Raw genomic sequence first — 24,868 nt, 5'->3', positions numbered from 1 at the left:
CTATAGAAAATAATTCTTATCCGTTTTACCAAGGACTGATGACAAGTGTTCGTTATATATAAATACTGGTTAATGAAGGAACGTTATTATACCAGCACCACTTCCTATCTTTTAAATGTTTCCTATAGAAAATAATTCTTATCCGTTTTACCAAGGACTGATGACAAGTGTTCGTTATATATAAATACTGGTTAATGAAGGAACGTTATTATACCAGCACCACTTCCTATCTTTTAAATGTTTCTATATAAAATAAATCTTATCCGTTTTACCAAGGACTGATGACAAGTGTTCGTTATATATAAATACTGGTTAATGAAGGAACGTTATTATACCAGCACCACTTCCTATCTTTTAAATGTTTCCTATAGAAAATAATTCTTATCCGTTTTACCAAGGACTGATGACAAGTGTTCGTTATATATAAATACTGGTTAATGAAGGAACGTTATTATACCAGCACCACTTCCTATCTTTTAAATGTTTCCTATAGAAAATAATTCTTATCCGTTTTACCAAGGACTGATGACAAGTGTTCGTTATATATAAATACTGGTTAATGAAGGAACGTTATTATACCAGCACCACTTCCTATCTTTTAAATGTTTCCTATAGAAAATAATTCTTATCCGTTTTACCAAGGACTGATGACAAGTGTTCGTTATATATAAATACTGGTTAATGAAGGAACGTTATTATACCAGCACCACTTCCTATCTTTTAAATGTTTGCTATAGAAAATAATTCTTATCCGTTTTACCAAGGACTGATGACAAGTGTTCGTTATATATAAATACTGGTTAATGAAGGAACGTTATTATACCAGCACCACTTCCTATCTTTTAAATGTTTGCTATAGAAAATAATTCTTATCCGTTTTACCAAGGACTGATGACAAGTGTTCGTTATATATAAATACTGGTTAATGAAGGAACGTTATTATACCAGCACCACTTCCTATCTTTTAAATGTTTCCTATAGAAAATAATTCTTATCCGTTTTACCAAGGACTGATGACAAGTGTTCGTTATATATAAATACTGGTTAATGAAGGAACGTTATTATACCAGCACCACTTCCTATCTTTTAAATGTTTCCTATAGAAAATAATTCTTATCCGTTTTACCAAGGACTGATGACAAGTGTTCGTTATATATAAATACTGGTTAATGAAGGAACGTTATTATACCAGCACCACTTCCTATCTTTTAAATGTTTCTATATAAAATAATTCTTATCCGTTTTACCAAGGACTGATGACAAGTGTTCGTTATATATAAATACTGGTTAATGAAGGAACGTTATTATACCAGCACCACTTCCTATCTTTTAAATGTTTCCTATAGAAAATAATTCTTATCCGTTTTACCAAGGACTGATGACAAGTGTTCGTTATATATAAATACTGGTTAATGAAGGAACGTTATTATACCAGCACCACTTCCTATCTTTTAAATGTTTCCTATAGAAAATAATTCTTATCCGTTTTACAAGGACTGATGACAAGTGTTCGTTATATATAAATACTGATTAGTGAAGGAACGTTATTATACCAGCACCACTTCCTATCTTTTAAATGTTTCCTATAGAAAATAATTCTTATCCGTTTTACCAAGGACTGATGACAAGTGTTCGTTATATATAAATACTGGTTAATGAAGGAACGTTATTATACCAGCACCACTTCCTATCTTTTAAATGTTTGCTATAGAAAATAATTCTTATCCGTTTTACCAAGGACTGATGACAAGTGTTCGTTATATATAAATACTGGTTAATGAAGGAACGTTATTATACCAGCACCACTTCCTATCTTTTAAATGTTTGCTATAGAAAATAATTCTTATCCGTTTTACCAAGGACTGATGACAAGTGTTCGTTATATATAAATACTGGTTAATGAAGGAACGTTATTATACCAGCACCACTTCCTATCTTTTAAATGTTTCCTATAGAAAATAATTCTTATCCGTTTTACCAAGGACTGATGACAAGTGTTCGTTATATATAAATACTGGTTAATGAAGGAACGTTATTATACCAGCACCACTTCCTATCTTTTAAATGTTTGCTATAGAAAATAATTCTTATCCGTTTTACCAAGGACTGATGACAAGTGTTCGTTATATATAAATACTGGTTAATGAAGGAACGTTATTATACCAGCACCACTTCCTATCTTTTAAATGTTTGCTATAGAAAATAATTCTTATCCATTTTACCAAGGACTGATGACAAGTGTTCGTTATATATAAATACTGGTTAATGAAGGAACGTTATTATACCAGCACCACTTCCTATCTTTTAAATGTTTGCTATAGAAAATAATTCTTATCCGTTTTACCAAGGACTGATGACAAGTGTTCGTTATATATAAATACTGGTTAATGAAGGAACGTTATTATACCAGCACCACTTCCTATCTTTTAAATGTTTGCTATAGAAAATAATTCTTATCCGTTTTACCAAGGACTGATGACAAGTGTTCGTTATATATAAATACTGGTTAATGAAGGAACGTTATTATACCAGCACCACTTCCTATCTTTTAAATGTTTGCTATAGAAAATAATTCTTATCCGTTTTACCAAGGACTGATGACAAGTGTTCGTTATATATAAATACTGGTTAATGAAGGAACGTTATTATACCAGCACCACTTCCTATCTTTTAAATGTTTGCTATAGAAAATAATTCTTATCCGTTTTACCAAGGACTGATGACAAGTGTTCGTTATATATAAATACTGGTTAATGAAGGAACGTTATTATACCAGCACCACTTCCTATCTTTTAAATGTTTCCTATAGAAAATAATTCTTATCCGTTTTACCAAGGACTGATGACAAGTGTTCGTTATATATAAATACTGGTTAATGAAGGAACGTTATTATACCAGCACCACTTCCTATCTTTTAAATGTTTGCTATAGAAAATAATTCTTATCCGTTTTACCAAGGACTGATGACAAGTGTTCGTTATATATAAATACTGGTTAATGAAGGAACGTTATTATACCAGCACCACTTCCTATCTTTTAAATGTTTCCTATAGAAAATAATTCTTATCCGTTTTACCAAGGACTGATGACAAGTGTTCGTTATATATAAATACTGGTTAATGAAGGAACGTTATTATACCAGCACCACTTCCTATCTTTTAAATGTTTCCTATAGAAAATAATTCTTATCCGTTTTACCAAGGACTGATGACAAGTGTTCGTTATATATAAATACTGGTTAATGAAGGAACGTTATTATACCAGCACCACTTCCTATCTTTTAAATGTTTCCTATAGAAAATAATTCTTATCCGTTTTACCAAGGACTGATGACAAGTGTTCGTTATATATAAATACTGGTTAATGAAGGAACGTTATTATACCAGCACCACTTCCTATCTTTTAAATGTTTGCTATAGAAAATAATTCTTATCCGTTTTACCAAGGACTGATGACAAGTGTTCGTTATATATAAATACTGGTTAATGAAGGAACGTTATTATACCAGCACCACTTCCTATCTTTTAAATGTTTGCTATAGAAAATAATTCTTATCCGTTTTACCAAGGACTGATGACAAGTGTTCGTTATATATAAATACTGGTTAATGAAGGAACGTTATTATACCAGCACCACTTCCTATCTTTTAAATGTTTGCTATAGAAAATAATTCTTATCCGTTTTACCAAGGACTGATGACAAGTGTTCGTTATATATAAATACTGGTTAATGAAGGAACGTTATTATACCAGCACCACTTCCTATCTTTTAAATGTTTGCTATAGAAAATAATTCTTATCCGTTTTACCAAGGACTGATGACAAGTGTTCGTTATATATAAATACTGGTTAATGAAGGAACGTTATTATACCAGCACCACTTCCTATCTTTTAAATGTTTGCTATAGAAAATAATTCTTATCCGTTTTACCAAGGACTGATGACAAGTGTTCGTTATATATAAATACTGGTTAATGAAGGAACGTTATTATACCAGCACCACTTCCTATCTTTTAAATGTTTGCTATAGAAAATAATTCTTATCCATTTTACCAAGGACTGATGACAAGTGTTCGTTATATATAAATACTGGTTAATGAAGGAACGTTATTATACCAGCACCACTTCCTATCTTTTAAATGTTTGCTATAGAAAATAATTCTTATCCGTTTTACCAAGGACTGATGACAAGTGTTCGTTATATATAAATACTGGTTAATGAAGGAACGTTATTATACCAGCACCACTTCCTATCTTTTAAATGTTTGCTATAGAAAATAATTCTTATCCGTTTTACCAAGGACTGATGACAAGTGTTCGTTATATATAAATACTGGTTAATGAAGGAACGTTATTATACCAGCACCACTTCCTATCTTTTAAATGTTTGCTATAGAAAATAATTCTTATCCGTTTTACCAAGGACTGATGACAAGTGTTCGTTATATATAAATACTGGTTAATGAAGGAACGTTATTATACCAGCACCACTTCCTATCTTTTAAATGTTTGCTATAGAAAATAATTCTTATCCGTTTTACCAAGGACTGATGACAAGTGTTCGTTATATATAAATACTGGTTAATGAAGGAACGTTATTATACCAGCACCACTTCCTATCTTTTAAATGTTTCCTATAGAAAATAATTCTTATCCGTTTTACCAAGGACTGATGACAAGTGTTCGTTATATATAAATACTGGTTAATGAAGGAACGTTATTATACCAGCACCACTTCCTATCTTTTAAATGTTTCCTATAGAAAATAATTCTTATCCGTTTTACCAAGGACTGATGACAAGTGTTCGTTATATATAAATACTGGTTAATGAAGGAACGTTATTATACCAGCACCACTTCCTATCTTTTAAATGTTTCCTATAGAAAATAATTCTTATCCGTTTTACCAAGGACTGATGACAAGTGTTCGTTATATATAAATACTGGTTAATGAAGGAACGTTATTATACCAGCACCACTTCCTATCTTTTAAATGTTTCCTATAGAAAATAATTCTTATCCGTTTTACCAAGGACTGATGACAAGTGTTCGTTATATATAAATACTGGTTAATGAAGGAACGTTATTATACCAGCACCACTTCCTATCTTTTAAATGTTTCCTATAGAAAATAATTCTTATCCGTTTTACCAAGGACTGATGACAAGTGTTCGTTATATATAAATACTGGTTAATGAAGGAACGTTATTATACCAGCACCACTTCCTATCTTTTAAATGTTTCCTATAGAAAATAATTCTTATCCGTTTTACCAAGGACTGATGACAAGTGTTCGTTATATATAAATACTGGTTAATGAAGGAACGTTATTATACCAGCACCACTTCCTATCTTTTAAATGTTTCCTATAGAAAATAATTCTTATCCGTTTTACCAAGGACTGATGACAAGTGTTCGTTATATATAAATACTGGTTAATGAAGGAACGTTATTATACCAGCACCACTTCCTATCTTTTAAATGTTTGCTATAGAAAATAATTCTTATCCGTTTTACCAAGGACTGATGACAAGTGTTCGTTATATATAAATACTGGTTAATGAAGGAACGTTATTATACCAGCACCACTTCCTATCTTTTAAATGTTTCCTATAGAAAATAATTCTTATCCGTTTTACCAAGGACTGATGACAAGTGTTCGTTATATATAAATACTGGTTAATGAAGGAACGTTATTATACCAGCACCACTTCCTATCTTTTAAATGTTTGCTATAGAAAATAATGCAAAACTTAACCCTTGCTAAACTTTAATATAATGTTTCGGAAATATTTGCTGTAAGGTAAATGATATGTTTATAATAATACAAAAATTAGCTACACAGGTAGACTTTAATAACACTCTGTAAAACATATATTATAACTTTATGAAAGGGCGGGATTCATATCAAAAGTTACAAATATTAGATAACCAGCTTTCTGCTTCTAAGTTATAACGAAGTATGTTTGTGGTTTCATTATAACAATGCCACATCAAACTATCTGCTGTGTTCGCCGAGAGGAACACAGCGTTGTAAATCCGTAGATTTATTGCTGTACCAGCGGAGGACAATAGTGAACCCACGTGTTTACTTTTTTAATGATCTGTCCAGTTGTTAAGAAATGAAACAATAAGGGTGAAAATATGTAACATTAATTTTTATATTTCTTTGTTAACGGTTTTTCTACCAGTTTAAAATATACAATTGTATATATTAGCGAAGAATGTTTGCCAATTAATAATTTGGTCATCACCATAATGGGAATGCTCTATCGCCCTGTATATGTGACGTGTAGTCGTTTACAATGTCATCGTATTAGCTAACGTAAATGTATTTAGACTTTACAGCAAGATAGCCTAAATTCACCTTAACTTACTAAACGATTTTCCATACTGGGGTTTTTATTCGTTGTTTCCTGCCCATAAATAAGACAGCATTATTGAAATAGTCGAAAGCAGTTGCTATTTTAACACAAAACAGCTATTTTAAGTTTTCACATACAGCTATGATGGAGACTGAATGATACAAATTATTTTATAAATAGCAGTTTTGTTTAATAAAGTGATGACATGGTTTACGATGAAACTTTGCAAAACTATTACTGCCGATTTGTTTAATCATTATAGTAGAGTTCATGAGTTTCCACGCCTATATAAACAGAATGTCCTTCGTTCGTGAGACATATTAGAAAAAATGATATGCCATTAAAGTTTAAAATCGTTACATTTCGCTAATCTTGTAGATTCTATAAATCTTTAATTGTTTTTATTTTTATTGTCACTTAATAGTGATGGTCTAAAATAGATTCTTCAAACTGTCCTGATCGTCAGTTATACAGTTATAGTTCTATATAAATGTGATCATTAGCTACACATTCATGTACTCTGGTCTTCACTTGTCAATGATCTAACTTGTCAATTATCTTCAAACTGTCCTGATCGTCAGTTATACAGTTATAGTTCTATATAAATGTGATCATTAGCTACACATTCATGTACTCTGGTCTTCACTTGTCAATGATCTAACTTGTCAATTATCTTCAAACTGTCCTGATCGTCAGTTATACAGTTATAGTTCTATATAAATGTGTTCATTAGCTACACATTCACGTACTCTGGTCTTCACTTGTCAATGATCTAACTTGTCAATTATCTTCAAACTGTCCTGATCGTCAGTTATACAGTTATAGTTCTATATAAATGTGATCATTAGCTACACATTCATGTACTCTGGTCTTCACTTGTCAATGATCTAACTTGTCAATTATCTTCAAACTGTCCTGATCGTCTGTTATACAGTTATAGTTCTATATAAATGTGTTCATTAGCTACACATTCATGTACTCTGGTCTTCACTTGTCAATGATCTAACTTGTCAATTATCTTCAAACTGTCCTGATCGTCAGTTATACAGTTATAGTTCTATATAAATATGTTCATTAGCTACACATTCATGTACTCTGGTCTTCACTTGTCAATGATCTAACTTGTCAATTATCTTCAAACTGTCCTGATCGTCAGTTATACAGTTATAGTTCTATATAAATGTGTTCATTAGCTACACATTCATGTACTCTGCTCTTCACTTGTCAATGATCTAACTTGTCAATTATCTTCAAACTGTCCTGATCGTCAGTTATACAGTTATAGTTCTATATAAATGTGTTCATTAGCTACACATTCATGTACTCTGGTCTTCACTTCTCAATGATCTAACTTGTCAATTATCTTCAAACTGTCCTGATCGTCAGTTATACAGTTATAGTTCTATATAAATGTGTTCATTAGCTACACATTCATGTACTCTGGTCTTCACTTGTCAATGATCTAACTTGTCAATTATCTTCAAACTGTCCTGATCGTCAGTTATACAGTTATAGTTCTATATAAATATGTTCATTAGCTACACATTCATGTACTCTGGTCTTCACTTGTCAATGATCTAACTTGTCAATTATCTTCAAACTGTAATGATCGTCAGTTATACAGTTATAGTTCTATATAAATGTGTTCATTAGCTACACATTCATGTACTCTGGTCTTCACTTGTCAATGATCTAACTTGTCAATTATCTTCAAACTGTCCTGATCGTCAGTTATACAGTTATAGTTCTATATAAATGTGTTCATTAGCTACACATTCATGTACTCTGGTCTTCACTTGTCAATTATCTTCAAACTGTTCTGATCGTCTGTTATACAGTTATAGTTCTATATAAATGTGTTCATTAGCTACACATTCATGTACTCTGGTCTTCACTTTTCAATGATCTAACTTGTCAATTATCTTCAAACTGTCCTGATCGTCAGTTATACAGTTATAGTTCCATATAAATGTGATCATTAGCTACACATTCATGTACTCTGGTCTTCACTTGTGAATTATCTTCAAACTGTCCTGATCGTCAGTTATACAGTTATAGTTCTATATAAATGTGTTCATTAGCTACACATTCATGTACTCTGGTCTTCACTTGTCAATGATCTAACTTGTCAATTATCTTCAAACTGTCCTGATCGTCAGTTATACAGTTATAGTTCCATATAAATGTGATCATTAGCTACACATTCATGTACTCTGGTCTTCACTTGTCAATTATCTTCAAACTGTCCTGATCGTCAGTTATACAGTTATAGTTCTATATAAATGTGTTCATTAGCTACACATTCATGTACTCTGGTCTTCACTTGTCAATGATCTAACTTGTCAATTATCTTCAAACTGTCCTGATCGTCAGTTATACAGTTATAGTTCCATATAAATGTGATCATTAGCTACACATTCATGTACTCTGGTCTTCACTTGTCAATTATCTTCAAACTGTCCTGATCGTCAGTTATACAGTTATAGTTCTATATAAATGTGTTCATTAGCTACACATTCATGTACTCTGGTCTTCACTTGTCAATGATCTAACTTGTCAATTATCTTCAAACTGTCCTGATCGTCAGTTATACAGTTATAGTTCCATATAAATGTGATCATTAGCTACACATTCATGTACTCTGGTCTTCTCTTGTCAATTATCTTCAAACTGTCCTGATCGTCAGTTATACAGTTATAGTTCTCTATAAATGTGTTCATTAGCTACACATTCATGTACTCTGGTCTTCACTTGTCAATGATCTTTGATAAGTTTTCCATTTCTACTTCAAAAATTTACATTAAAGCATTTCTGGAGCTTTACAATGTACTTAGATGTGGTGCCTCCAAACACCTTCCTTTCATCCGAAGGCGCGTTGTAATGCAACGGTCAGTCCCACTATTCGTTGGCAAAAAAGTAGCCCAAGGGTTGGCAGCGGGTAATGATAACTAGCTGTCTTCCTTCGAATCTTTTACTGTTATATTATGGGCATTTTGCGCAGATAAACCTTGTTTAGCTTGGCGCGAAATTCAAAACGAACTAAGTCTCCATACTCCGGTTTCAAGTGGCACAGTATAACTTAAATTCTTGGTGTGTTTTTTCCAATCACTTATAGCCAATGCCTTATAACTGCGGTTTCAAATGACATAATAGAAATTAAATCTTTCTTTAATCTTTGCGCAACTGAAACTACGTCCTTGCTGTGTATTTTAAGATACTTGCTGTGTATTTTCAAGGTACTTAGGGGCTGTATTTTCGAACTCATATTTCAAGTGACAAAAGCAGAAGAATGGTTACAACATGGAAAATGTAGCTAAAACAAATCTTTCGTGGGATCTCCTTGTTGCTTTAAATATTTGATAACAACTGTAACAAGCAGGATGACTTGTATTTAATACAATGACTGGAAGTTGTTTTGCAAGTAATTTTGTAAGATTCTCTTTAGTTGTTTTCCATGAAATTCGTTAAGACTTGAATATCTCTTCCTAAGAAAGTTTGTGAAAAACTAGAAAATAAATCATTGTAGAAATGTTCCAGTTCTGTTTCAGTATTCACTGACTTCCAAAATCTTTCTAACAAATCAGGGTGCTTAATTTCGCTATCGTAAGTTTTGTAGAAATGTTCCAGTTCTGTTTCAGTATTCACTAACTTCCAAAATCTTTCTAACAAATCAGGGTGCTTAATTTCGCTATCGTAAGTTTTGTAGAAATGTTCCAGTTCTGTTTCAGTATTCACTGACTTCCAAAATCTTTCTAACAAATCAGGGTGCTTAATTTCGCTATCGTAAGTTTTGTAGAAATGTTCCAGTTCTGTTTCAGTATTCACTGACTTCCAAAATCTTTCTAACAAATCAGGGTGCTTAATTTCGCTATCGTAAGTTTTGTAGAAATGTTTCAGTTCTGTTTCAGTATTCACTGACTTCCAAAATCTTTCTAACAAATCAGGGTGCTTAATTTCGCTATCGTAAGTTTTGTAGAAATGTTCCAGTTCTGTTTCAGTATTCACTGACTTCCAAAATCTTTCTAACAAATCAGGGTGCTTAATCTCGCTATTGTAAGTTTCTTTTCTAACCAGTCAAGGTATGTAATCTCGTTATTGCAAGTGGTCTTTCTAACCAATCAGAGGATGTAAGCTCATCATTATAAATCAACTGGTAGATAAATTATGTTTGTAAAATTAAAAGAATGCACTAGTTGGAATGTTTCTAATGCCTTTCGAACACACCTTAACTTTTCAATTCATATAAAACTAATATAAAATTTCCATAAAAGAAGCACAACAATAATAACAAATAATGAAAACTTGTGGGTTAAACAAGTCTGTTTAGGAAACAAATATACAAATCTATAGCCTGTCGAGAGGTGGACCTTTCTTCACCAGTGATGAATAAAAGTATATCTTTCGAAAGTGTTTTAGCTTAAGATACCTTAGAAATAAATAATATATCCGACGAAAGTTAACAAATTCAACAGTTCCCTTTGGTGAGTCCGTATTAGTGTGTGACACAACATTTTTTTAAAGTAACATAAGAATCGTTTCGATACAGTTTGTTGCTAAGCACAAAATTAAACTTCTATGATAGACTATCCGTGCTGTGTCCACAAAGATTATCGAAACTCGGTTTTTAGCGTTAGAAGCGTACATACTACCACTTAGCAACTAGTAGAGGGGGCTCTACACTACAGACGTGTTCCTAACTGATCCAGGACAACTGATATCACTTCTTTTAAAAATGGAAACAGTACTAACATTAGTAATTCTCCAGTTCTTAGATATCTGATCACTGTCTACTGTGTGCCCACTGCCCCTTGACTGACCAAACATAAAGTCTCTGATCTTTAAACCCCTTTAAAAACCGGATAAACCCATGCCGGGCACGGGTGTTTTTTTTTGTATTTTTAATATTTGTACTTATTATTCAGGTATCCATACGTTCATGATTAAAGACCATTTCTATAGAAATCTCAGGATCAGAGACCTTTTGAATTTTCTTTTTTTTATCATGTATCCGAATTTTATTTTTCCTAAATCTGTAAATCTTTCAGCTTGTGGGATTCACCTCTGATTTTTCCTAGTTAATACCTGGTAGACATGTGGGATTCACCTCTGATTTTTCCTAGTTAATACCTGGTAGACATGTGGGATTCACCTCTGATTTTTCCTAGTTAATACCTAGTAGACATATGGGATTCACCTCTGATTTTTCCTAGTTAATACCTGGTAGACATGTGGGATTCACCTCTGATTTTTCCTAGTTAATACCTGGTAGACATGTGGGATTCACCTCTGATTTTTCCTAGTTAATACCTAGTAGACATATGGAATTCACCTCTGATTTTTCCTAGTTAATACCTGGTAGACATGTGGGATTCATCTCTGATTTTTCCTAGTTAATACCTGGTAGACATGTGGGATTCATCTCTGATTTTTTTCCTACTTAATACCTTGTAGATATGTGGGATTCACCTCTGATTTTTCCTAGTTAATACCTGGTAGACATGTGGGATTCATCTCTGATTTTTCCTACTTAATACCTTGTAGATATGTGGGATTCACCTCTGATTTTTCCTAGTTAATACCTGGTAGACATGTGGGATTCATCTCTGATTTTTCCTAGTTAATACCTGGTAGACATGTGGGATTCATCTCTGATTTTTCCTAGTTAATACCTGGTAGACATGTGGGATTCATCTCTGATTTTTCCTAGTTAATACCTGGTAGACATGTGGGATTCATCTCTGATTATCTCCTTCACGCTTTTAGTGAAATAATTCGTTTTGATCTTTCTCTTATTCGTTTCTTATTGTTAGGAATAAACACAGCTTGGGATAAAAACATATTTTTATTTCGTTTTTAAGTATTTCCCAAATCACATCTTATCTCACTGTCCCAATTCACTAATGATAAAGACTGTCTCCTACAGTCAAAAGGGAATTTCTAACAATTCTGTTTCTCAAGCAAACCATCAAACCTATTAACACGACTTCTACAAATTGTCCTCGACTTGAACTCTTCCAAACACGTTGTCAAATGTCCCCCATGAATATATTACTGACAGTTTAGTAAAAAAGCCATCACTTCGTTTCTAATCCCGCTCATTGTTTCTGAAATAAAAACGTTCCTTAGTTACTGCATCAGTATTTTTATCAGTGGTAAATCTGACCTCATTACATAACTTTTCATTAACTTCTTATATTTTATATGATCTATAGAAATTGTCAATAAAAAGCTTTCCAGCCCTAAAATCCTTGATTGTAACCCATAAAGATTCAAACTTTGAGTTATAAAGGTCTGTGATGATAATCTTAGAAGTCCGTGACTGCACGCGCGCTACACTGAAGGAATCAGCGTGTCATTGCTCGTGTCAGATTGAACTGGGTAAATCGTTGAACCTCCTTCGTGCTAAATACTAGCTGGTCAAATGTTTAAGACCATAAGTCTTAAGACTTATGAAAGTCTTAAAGAAAGAAGTCCTAAACAGGGTAGGAAATGCTCAACAAGAGGTCTCAGTAGTGAGTTCCACGGCCGTCATTGCGAATAACTGCAAACATTCGCTTTAGCATGGTCGATATAAGCGTTCACAGAAGGCTGGCTGGAATGTTATTCCAAGTGGTGAAGATGGCTTCACGAAGGTCATGCACTGTTTGGAATTGACGTCCATTTCTATAGACTTCCCTTGCCATCCACCCCCAAACATTTTAAATGGGGTTCAGTTCGAACGAACACGCTGGATGGTCCAAAAGATACACGTTATTTGCTATGAAAGAGTGTTTTGTCCTGTGGGCATTGAGGATTGCAGCGTTGTCTTGCTGAAAGATCCAGTCATTTCTACACAACCGAGAGCCTTCAGTCAATAAGAATGCTCTCTCCAACATGTCAATTTAGCCATGGAAGGAGAAAGCACCCCAGTTCATGATGGAACCTTCTCCACTGTGTCGCGTAGAAAATGTCTCCGGTGGGATATCCTTATTGTGTCAGTAACGTTGGAAGCCATCTGGACTATCCAGGTTAAATTGTTTCTCATCAGAGAACAAGACCTTCTTCGACTTTTCTAAATCCCATGTTTGGTGCTTCTCAGCAAAGTTTAACCGAGCTCTTTCGTGGTGTAGAAAGAGGCGTGATCTTTAAAGACATTTGCTGTTTTTAAAGCCTTTCTCTTGTAGATGCCATCTTATTGTTCTTGAGTTGCATTCTGTGTCCGTAAGGGCCTTAATCTGGTTCGAAGATCGGCTGGTGTCATGCCGGACAACCTGTTGAATCCTCCTACTCAACGCCGGCGAAATTTCCTTGGGCCAACCACTTGAAATTCTCGTTCCGTATCCCTCAGAATCTTTTAATAAATTTTCAACATCAGTTTTACTATTCCCAATCTCACCAGTGATGACACGTTGAGAGAGACCTTGCTTTTGCAGCTCGACAATTCTGCCACGTTCAAACTCTGTCAACTTTTAGCCTTTGCCATGTTTTTACCTAATGTAACACAGGAGATATCAGTGGGAGATGTTGACAACGCTAGTGCTTGAACACAAATTACTAAATTTCTTTACGTGTTTACCGATTAACGCTTCGTTTCAGTATGGTCTTAAACTTTTGACCAGCTAGTATTTAAGCTAATTTCATAGTGTTCACATTTTCCCTATGAAATACTAAAAATGTTTTATATTTTTATTTTTCCCTTTTCTTATTTTCATCTTTCGAAGCTCTACTCAGATAAGTGGTTTAGTTTAACGACACAAAATGCATATTTTTTTTACGTTCGTTGCCCTCAAGATGTTGACCAGCATAGTACATAGTTATAAATAAGGTGAATATATGTTTATGATTATATATATTTCTTTTCAGATCTGGGCACAGGACAGGTAAAACATTTGGCGCCTGTCTCCTGAAAGTGGGTTTTCTCGGAGCACTTCTGTTCTCTCCCCCCCCCACACATCCAATTCTTGAAAGTGGGTTTTCTCGGAGCACTCCTGTTCTCTCCCCCCACATCCAAATCTCAGGAGTTGGATCTTTAGATCCTAGCCAAGGAAATATCCTTTTGAGTCCATGTTTCGTTTTGATTCGTCTGCTATTTGGATTACGGGCCCCGGTCTGGCCTACAACTCTTGTCTCTCTCTCCTTTCTCACCCGTCAGTTCCATACTGCCCCACCTCCCTTCATCACCTTAAACAAGTCAGATCAAAGTACAGATAAACTCCCACGTAAGAGTAAATAATCTTCCATGAGAGGGTACGAACCACAACGTTCCTGATCACCCCTGTTGGGGAGAGAAACCTTCAGATTTTTCTCTCTCTAAACTAAACCCCTGCCAAGTTTGTTTCGTATAATTGTTTTTACGTTTTCAATACTGTTTTCGATACTCGGGGTAGGCAAAGCACAAATAGTCCTTTGCATAACTTTGTGTTCAGTACCCAACAGCAACAAGAAATAATGTCAGGCCTGGCATGGCCAGGTGGTTAGGACGCTCGACTTATAATCTGAGTGTCGCGGTTTCGAATACCCGAAACGTTCAGTCCAACTATTTGTTGATAAAGGAGTATTATAATGTGATGGTCAATCCCACTATTTGTTGGTAAAAAGAGTAGCCCAAGAGTTAGCGGTGAGTTGTTATGACTACTTGCTTTCCCTCTAGTATTACACTGATAATTTAGAGACGACTCGCGCAGACAGTTCTCATGTAACTATGCGAGAAATTGACAAACATTATTAGATACCTTGTAACTTGGAATCTTAAAATAATGTCTTGAGCCCTAACTTTGAAAACTGTCTCACAGGTCCATTTAACCAACATATTGCTCTGACCGTACCTTTGATACTTTTCCATTTAAAAATTGGATCCTCTAAAATAATTCATCGCTACATTTAGTCAGAGGGAACACTTATATTTCTGTTCATAAATCTCTGAAGGGAGGTGTTTCCGGTTTACATGAACTACACTAGAAAGCTCCTTCTTACCAGAAAGCCAAGGGTCAACACGCTCCGTAATGCTTTTTACTTTCAATAAAATCGTTACAGTTGTAACATTAATGTACTGTTACTCAGTTATTGCGCGCTGTGCACTTGTGACAAGTGTCGAATGTGATACTGACTAATATTTCATTGCTTGCTCTGCTTAGAGTAATGAGTTTTTCTATGATAGCGAAACACAAAAATAATTCATATATATTTCAGTCGTTTAGAATTACAACTCTATAAAATTCATTTTAATAGTTTTTGCATAATTATAAACTAATGTATACCCAATTAGTATAAAGTATTTCAGTTTTGGAACTGATTTAATACCAAAGTCGTAGAAATGACTTAACAAGTTTTCATTTACAAATTCTGTACACGAGATTTGCGAAATCTCTGAGGCCATTTTAACGAATGTTCTAATTATCGAGGTAATAAAATTTTCACAATTTTTTAAACATTTTTGTTCTCTTTAATTAAAACAATTAGGAACAGTTGTTACTGTAAATATTACTATGAATTTTTTATATTCAAAATTTCTAGACCAAACTGGAAAATAACTTGGATTATGAGTTAAGATTATTGTTTTAAAGTGACCAAAATAAAACTAATAAGGGCTTAACGGTCTTTAGTATATAGGTCATTTAACCCTTACGTTACCAACCTGTAAATGCTGATGAAGTCCACTTGTTACACAATATTGAAGAATTTTCATATATTTATGTCTCGGCATGGCCAGGTGGTCAAGGCGCCTGACCTGCAATCTGAGAGCCACAGGTTTGAATCCCCTTATGACCAGCCGTGGGAGCGTTATTATGCGACGGTGAATCCAGCTATTTGTTGGTAAAAAAGTAGCCCAAGAGTTGGTGGTGGGTCATAATGACTGGCTGCTTTCCCCCTAGTTTTACGCCGCTAAATTAGAGATGGCTAGGCAGATAGCTCTCGTGCAGTTTTGTGCGAAATCCAAACTAAACCTATTATATATTTATTACCTGTTAGAAATTTAATCTAAAGAACTGATCGAAACATTTGGAAGAAACCATAAGATACGTAGAAAACCTCAGTATAATTAATGTAATTAGTTACAATATTGAGGGAGTTTCTGTTTAGTTTGTTTTTCAATCGTATGTACTTCGAATCACGCAACTGACAAAATCCACAGAGAGTTTTGGACCTACATACTTCAGAAAATAGTTTAAAATACTCATGGGTTCCATCGATAATCCTCGGATTAAGGTAGTGTATATGGAATATAAAACACTAGTCAATGTGCCACATAAGTTTACTTTGAGTTAGAAAGCTTGAAGGAATAAAGTGTTATTGATGGTTTAAATTTTATATCTTTTTAGAACAATGTGACGAATCCAAAGAGTTTGACTGTGGAGATGGAACGTGTGTGGATAAATCTCTCAAGTGTAATGGACACTTTAACTGTAAATACCGATATGACGAGGAGGATACCATATGTTCTGTTGGTATGTTAGCAGTAATTTCTCTAAAGGTGTCAGTCCCTTGCATGGTCTGGTGGTTAGGGTATTCAACTCGTAATCTGAGAATTTCTGGCTTGAATTATCTTAACTAAGCATACTCGTACTTTCAGCCGTGAGGGCGTTATAATATAACCGTCAATCTAACTATTCGTAGGCAAAAGAGTAGTTCATGAGTTAGCCGGGTCGGTGTAGACTGGCTAGCTGCCTTCCCTCTAGTCTATCACTGCTAAATTAAAGACGACAATCAAATATCCCCTGTGTAGTTTCGCGCGAAATTTAAAACCAAACTAAAATTATCAGTCAGTAAATTTGTGAAAGCAGTTGTTACTAATAACAAACAAACAAATTATTATCATTTCTACCTGTCGCTGTACATGTCAGTTATAGAATATTTTCTCTAGTACTTCGAGATACAAGAGCTTAGCTTTTTTGTTGTGTTATATTAAAATATATTTACTGCACATTAATCAATTTATACTGCTAGAACACCCAAACGACGGTACATATTTATAACAGTCCAGCTAGAAGAGGGTACAACTCTTTTATAAAGTAATATAAATCATTTTCAGTTGAATTTTATGAAAAGTAAGCATCTTTGCTAATCAGTCATGTGACCTAAAATGCACGTCACTCGACTTATACTCCGTGTATAATGGCCTCACACGAACTCATTTCATTTGGAGTAAATCACAGAATTCAAAGAATTTTCAGTTGTTCATAAATCATGGCTACGCTTGAGACTTTGGATATTTTTCTCATGTGGTGGTCATCGGCCAAGTGAAAATCAGCTAGTCTCAGAAGGCTGTTGAACACTCACCAAACCATGAAAGTGTCATTAACAAAACATTGAATTGCTTCCACCTAAAGGACAAGGTTGTTTGTGACACCTGGAATAGTCAAACCATCATGTACGACACCCACACACAGTCTTCTGCTATCTATCGACTCAGGTTTGCTGCAACTAATATTAAATGAGATATTCACATTGCCGTTGTACTAATGAGATATTCACATTGCCGTTGTACTAATAGTTAGAAACTACCGCCACAAAGTCAGTCTGTTTTAGTGACATTTATTATTTGTTCTACTCATGTCAATGAATAAAACAACTTGTCTCACGGACTAAGAATTTGTAAAAGAATATTATTGTTGTATGCAACGGCTATTTTTACAGATGATGGACAAGTTGTGTGCAACTGTTATTTTTACAGATGACGGACAAGTTGTGTGCAACTGTTATTTTTACAGATGACGGACAAGTTGTGTGCAACTGTTATTTTTACAGATGACGGACAAGTTGTGTGCAACTGTTATTTTTACAGATGACGGACAAGTTGTGTGCAACTGTTATTTTTACAGATGACGGACAAGCTGTGTGAAACTGTTATTTTTACAGATGACGGACAAGTTGTGTGCAACTGTTATTTTTACAGATGATGGACAAGTTGTGTGCAACTGTATAGCCAAATAATAGGCTTCTATTCACTTTGATAAAGCCTAAAACCAAATATATTCCACTTTCCTACAGGAAAGAGAGGCATTTGTCATGATGGAAGATTGGTGTAAGGGAGAAAAACCAGGAGTGAATGTACGAACCTCGACATCCTGTCGTGTGTCATTGTTCTTGTCATACATGATAAGTACCATATTCTATACGATCCCCTATGCTACCACTAGCCCCTTCAGCCTGATTAGTGCTGGGTCTTATCCTCTTGGGGCTAAACTGATGAATATCTTCCTTGGAGAAGAGATCGACAAGGTCGAAATGCCTACACGCTATCTTAGCCTCAGGCCCTTCAAACACGTGTGGAATGTTCGTGGGTGACGGATTACGTTCCTTCAGACATTAGAAGTGCCATGAAAAAAAAGATCTTTATAGCAAAATAGCTGAGAAGATAATGAAACTTTACAACATTCTGAGTTTAAACATATAACATTGGTGTCACAGGTGTCACACTGCTTTAATCAGTTGTAAACATGTAACATTGGTGTCACACCGCCTTCGTCAGCTTTAAACACGTAACATAGCTGTCACACTGTTTTAATCAGCTTTAAACACATAACATTAGTGTTGCACTGCCTTAATCAGCTCTAAACATGTAACATTAAAGTCATGGTGCCTCAATAAATCTTTAGAATGTAACATTAGTATCACACTGTCTCTATCAACTACTGTATTTACTAAGTAATAAACTATAAAAGTAAACCAGTCGTTAAAGTTGAAAATGTATAGTTATCGTTGTGGCCAAGTATTTTATTTTGAAAAACATAATATACAAAACAGATTAGATTTTCCTTCGATTGTGTAACGTGGTGTGTTTTTTCTGATTTTGTTAGGATCTACAGCTAGCGTAGTGATGTCTTCAGAACACATGATCGTCGTCTTGGTGGTATTTTTCGCTCTTGTGTTTGGTATGTGCTTGTCAATCTCAATTTCTTGCTATAATAAAATTAAAGAAAGAAACCAGCGGGAACGAGAGTACAGACTGCGTCGCTCAAGGAAGCTTCAATGGAGATGGAGTTAGACCACAAAATTGGTAGTTTGGATAAAACGAAGGTATAATAATCCATACGAAGATGAGATCTCGAAAGAATGATAAAAAGGAAGTACAAGAGGAAGAACAAGAAGACGGATGTCACGTGCCAGAGCTCGATTCTTCCGTGTTTGATAAGTACCCTAATGGTGGTTGTTCAGTGAACAGAGCAGAGGACCACAGCCCAAGATCTCCGCCCACTAGACCAGTAGCAATTACGATTTTACCTGATGGTAGTCAACACCATCCATTCTGTAGTTACCACAGAGGTAGTGAAAGTCCTGATCTACCTCCACCTCCCCAACCCCCACTACCCCCTCACCTACGCAGGAACAGAGAAGGAACCTTGGACGATCTTGTGATTGTCCACAATCAATGTCCAAAGCACAACAATCTTCACGCACAGCGAGGCCATGTCTGTGAAGTTCCTTCTTTTCCACAGGAGATGCGAACAGAAGCAATAGTTGAGATGTATCCGGACAGTCCTGGGGGTCGTCGCCAGAAGTATGACCACAATACATGAAAGTTTAGTCGCAGTAGCCAAACCTCGCGACTAATATACGTAAATAAAAAGTGTAGGTACAATGGCACAAAAGACAACACCAATTAAATTAAAGTCTCACTTTGTATGCCGGCATTCAAATATTAAAATACTTCAGCCATTTTGATCATTCTAGCTTATCAAGAAAAGTCAAAGCGCCACGTAGTGAGTGATGTTAGAACTATTCCTTCCCCGTGTGTGGAAAAAGTTAAAATCGAGTAGCATCTAACTATAATAAATAACAGATCATTTCTAATTCTCTTTAGGTTCTCTTCCTATACAATAAAGAGATGAATAGTGGTAAAATTAACCTACTGGTGTTGCTCAACTAGGCATGACAACTTTGACCTTTGCATGTGACCGAAGTCAGTGGTGGAACGTTATTTCTACATGTGTTCAATAATAAATATCCCAAACTTCTCTTTAGTTCTGAGAAATATTTATCAAATTTGCAAAAGTAAGAAACCGAAAAAAACAAGGTACCGCAACTTTCCAAAACATAAAATATCATCTATTGGATTATTCTCACAACACGTATGTGGTCCATCCCCTTTGCATAAAATTGTTATAATGCGTACGACTTTCAGAAGCCTGTAATTACAGTTATACATGTCATAAGAAAATATTGTTACGCCTAATATTAATGTATTGTGAAACATGTCATTGTAGTAATTCTTTGCAGGTTTGTGAAAGGCGAACACATCTTAAAAAGTGTTGTATGAAATTCCCTATATAAGCAGCGTTCTGAACATTGTTGTGTTTGTTGTATTCCATTCGGCGTGGAGGTCTGAAATAGGCCAAACGCGCCGTCGGTAATGGATGTGGCAAATACGGTTTGATCGGAATACTATTGTTCTAATTCTTGAAATTCCCGAAGGGGTCTAGATTACAAAAGTGTCAGGTCTAACACTATTGTTTTATGACATGTACGTTTGTATAAAGTGTTAAATACAGTATTATTTCATCTGTAAGCGTGACAACTTGAAACAAACATTGTTTGTCCGGAGTAAAAACGAATGATATGTAACCGTTTCTGTACATGAATTTTTGAATGCCTTTAAAATATCGTGTTCAGTGACTTGTCTCTAGTTTCTAAAGACTTTGTTCTATTAGGTTCACATCACACATGGGAAGAGAAGTGTGCTTAAAGTGTTTTATAAATACCTTTAAAGGAACATAAGGTTTCATTGCTTCAGTTTTTCGCTAATGTAAAGAAAGAAAATTGGTGAAGTTTTTATTCTTAGCGCCGTGAATTACAAAGTTTGCGTTTCTGAAGTATTTTTCCATAAATAGTGGAACACCTTAAAGAAAAACTTATGCAAATGGTCAACTTGGTTAATGGATAATTATCTTATTATCTTAGGTTTTAAGAACGTCAACAATTTCCCAAATATTTGTTGAACATATAAATAATAAATGGGAATAAGTCATACAGATAAAAATTAGCATTATGTTTAAGGTAATGAATTTCGTTCAAAAAGTTTCTATTTCGATTATTGAATTACAATACATTGATTGCTGATTCGAATTATTCTTTCATAAACCTAAAGATAAGTATTTAAAAACCAGTAAATCCATGAAAAGAAAACTATAAAGAATCAGTAACTTTGTTAAATATCAGCGAGGAAGAATATTGAACGTACTACATACTTGTAGCACAATTAAAGTAACAATAAATGTTTCCCAGATTTATAACCTACACAGAGTGCCGGACGAAAGTTAAGATTAAACAAGTGACAAATACAAAACATTTGACAAGTAAAGTTATGATTGGTGGATCCTGTAGACACAAAAGGTTATGATTATTGGATCCTGTAAACACAAAAGGTTATGATCGGTGGATCCTGTAGACACAAAAGGTTATGATTAGTGGATCCTGTAGAGACAAAAGGGATTAATGGATCTTGTAGGATCGTTTTCAGACCAAAGGTTATCGAAAGTCGAATTTCGCGAAGTGTAATTCATTTAAAACACAAAGTAGAGATGATTCTCTTACACGGAAATCCTGAAAATAAATGTTTTGAATGTGAAATAAATATAGATTTAGTCGTTTTGATAAAAACGAATTCCCTGGACTACAAATTATAAAAATACATGTTGTAGATATCATGCGCATAAACCCTGAGACATCGAGGGAAACGGATGTTGTTCTTACATAAAATTAAACCATCCTTATTTCTACTGACGTTAATCATTTGATAGCTATCCGACTTTCTTGTTAGCATCTTTATTTCTTAAATTATATTTTAAGTTTCGGGATTTGATATAAAGGCAACTTTTAAAAAAAAACTGAATTTTGAGAATAACCGTGTTGTACACAAGTTTGAGAATAAATATTAAATATGTATTCATCACCCATTTTGCCAAGCAGTACTGATGAGCTGCGAATTCAGCGAAATTGGGTACAGAGGAGTAGAAACACAAATAGTAGATTAGGTCTCTTAGTCGATCACTGATTCTTGGTTTTCTTCACTGAAATTATAAACTTTGATGAGGAAAAGAAAAACAAGTCACAATTAATACGTTTTCTGTTTTTGTTATTTTTCATTGAATTAAAATGTCTTCCCTTTCTGAATACTTAGACTATGTAATAGTGTTTCTTTTTATGAATAGAAATATTAAAATAGAGGTTCGTGAATTAATACTGTGACCTCAGTGATCGGTTGTGTTGTTTGATGCAGTCGAAGATAACATGGAGAGTAAAAGAACTCTGAGTAAAGAATGGCTCTATTCTGTGGCATACAATTATCTCACAATGTCACTAAATCTAACATGTAACCAGGAAAGTGTATGTGTTAAACATAAACAGTAGTTTAGCTGTGTTAAACATAAACAGTACGTTTAGCTAGCCTGACCTCCTTTAAGTGGCACAGCGGAATATTTGCGGACCCTCACCGCTAGAGACCGGGTTTTGATACCCGTGGTGGGCATAGCACAGATAGCCCATTTTGTAGCTTTGTGGTTAATTCCAAACACGTAAAGTGTATAATAATTGGTCACAATCAATATTTCTGTGTTTGTCTCATAATTTTATAAGTTGACCTTGGATTTTTTTATTCTGAATTGTATATGTTATATGTCCGACCTAAAGAAAAGTAAAAAATATTTTCCACTAGCTGACCTACTTTAAAAACATATAGTCTGCGTTACAACTCGGTTCCCTCTCACTTCCTACCTATAAAATGAAAACATTATATCGAGTCACTTTCACTTCCTACCTATAAAATAAAAACATTATATCGAGTCACTTTCACTTCTTACCTATACCTATAAAATAAAAACATTATCTCGAGTCACTTTCACTTCCTACCTATAAAATGAAAACATTATATCGAGTCACTTTCACTTCTTACCTATACCTATAAAATAAAAACATTATCTCGAGTCACTTTCACTTCCTACCTATAAAATGAAAACATTATATCGAGTCACTTTCACTTCCTACCTATAAAATAAAAACATTATATCGAGTCACTTTCACTTCTTACCTATACCTATAAAATAAAAACATTATCTCGAGTCACTTTCACTTCCTACCTATAAAATGAAAACATTATAACGAGTCACTTTCACTTCCTACCTATAAAATAAAAATATTATATGTAGTCATTTTCACTTCTTGCCTATAAAATCTAAATATTATACCGAGTCACTTTCACTTATTACCTATAAAGTCAAAATATTATACCGAGACACTTTCATTTCTTACCCATAAAGTCAAAACATTATACCGAGTCACTTTCACTTCTCACCTATAAATCAAAATATTATACCGAGTCACTTTCACTTCTTACCCATAAAGTCAAAATATTATACCGAGACACTTTCACTTCTTACCCATAAAGTCAAAACATTATCTCGAGTCACTTTCACTTCTTATCTATAAATCAAAATATTATACCGAGACACTTTCACTTCTTACCCATAAAGTCAAAACATTATCTCGAGTCACTTTCACTTCTTATCTATAAATCAAAATATTATACCGAGTCACTTTCACTTCTTACCTATAAAGTCAAAACATTATACCGAGACACTTTCACTTCTTACCTATAAAGTCAAAACATTATACCGAGACACTTTCACTTCTTACCCATAAAGTCAAAACATTATACCGAGACACTTTCACTTCTTACCCATAAAGTCAAAACATTATACCGAGTCACTTTCACTTCTTACCTATAAAGTCAAAACATTATCTCGAGTCACTTTCACTTCTTATCTATAAATCAAAATATTATACCGAGTCACTTTCACTTCTTACCCATAAAGTCAAAATATTATACCGAGACACTTTCACTTCTTACCCATAAAGTCAAAACATTATACCGAGTCACTTTCACTTCTTACCTATAAAGTCAAAACATTATCTCGAGTCACTTTCACTTCTTATCTATAAATCAAAATATTATACCGAGTCACTTTCACTTCTTACCCATAAAGTCAAAATATTATACCGAGACACTTTCACTTCTTACCCATAAAGTCAAAACATTATACCGAGTCACTTTCACTTCTTACCTATAAAGTCAAAACATTATACCGAGACACTTTCACTTCTTACCCATAAAGTCAAAACATTATACCGAGTCACTTTCACTTCTTACCTATAAAGTCAAAATATTATACCGAGTCACTTTCACTTCTTACCTATAAAGTCAAAACATTATACCGAGACACTTTCACTTCTTACCTATAAAGTCAAAACATTATACCGAGACACGTTCACTTCTTACCCATAAAGTCAAAACATTATACCGAGTCACTTTCACTTCTTACCTATAAAGTCAAAACATTATCTCAGTCACTTATCTTATCTATAAATCAAAATATTATACCGAGTCTTTCACTTCTTACCCATAAAGTCAAAATATTAAAGACACTTTCACTTCTTACCCATAAAGTCAAAACATACCGAGTCACTTTCACTTCTTACCTATAAAGTCAAAACATTATACCGAGACACTTTCACTTCTTACCCATAAAGTCA

The 24,868-nt window shown here is 34.2% G+C and overlaps 2 protein-coding genes across 3 annotated transcripts in view; both read left to right on the top strand.

Annotated features, from left to right (window-relative positions):
• Positions 1-22,535, top strand: part of LOC143231683 (neuropilin and tolloid-like protein 2) — a 424,980-nt gene extending 402,445 nt beyond the window's left edge. For both annotated transcript variants that reach the window (XM_076466271.1, XM_076466270.1), the window contains exons 9-10: positions 16,663-16,788; positions 19,141-22,535. In XM_076466271.1, the coding sequence (XP_076322386.1) occupies positions 16,663-16,788; positions 19,141-19,328 (314 nt within the window). In that variant the 3' untranslated portion in view covers positions 19,329-22,535. The remainder of the gene's footprint in view (positions 1-16,662; positions 16,789-19,140) is intronic.
• On the top strand, positions 19,381-19,860 carry LOC143231684 (uncharacterized). The gene has a single exon (XM_076466272.1). The coding sequence runs from the start codon at positions 19,381-19,383 to the stop codon at positions 19,858-19,860; it is 480 nt and encodes a 159-aa protein (XP_076322387.1).
• Positions 22,536-24,868: the final 2,333 nt, after the last annotated feature.

Source organism: Tachypleus tridentatus, chromosome 11, assembly GCF_004210375.1.
Source record: "Tachypleus tridentatus isolate NWPU-2018 chromosome 11, ASM421037v1, whole genome shotgun sequence".
In the NCBI taxonomy this organism is placed as follows: domain Eukaryota; kingdom Metazoa; phylum Arthropoda; class Merostomata; order Xiphosura; family Limulidae; genus Tachypleus; species Tachypleus tridentatus.
This window is presented reverse-complemented; position numbering and strand designations above follow the sequence as displayed.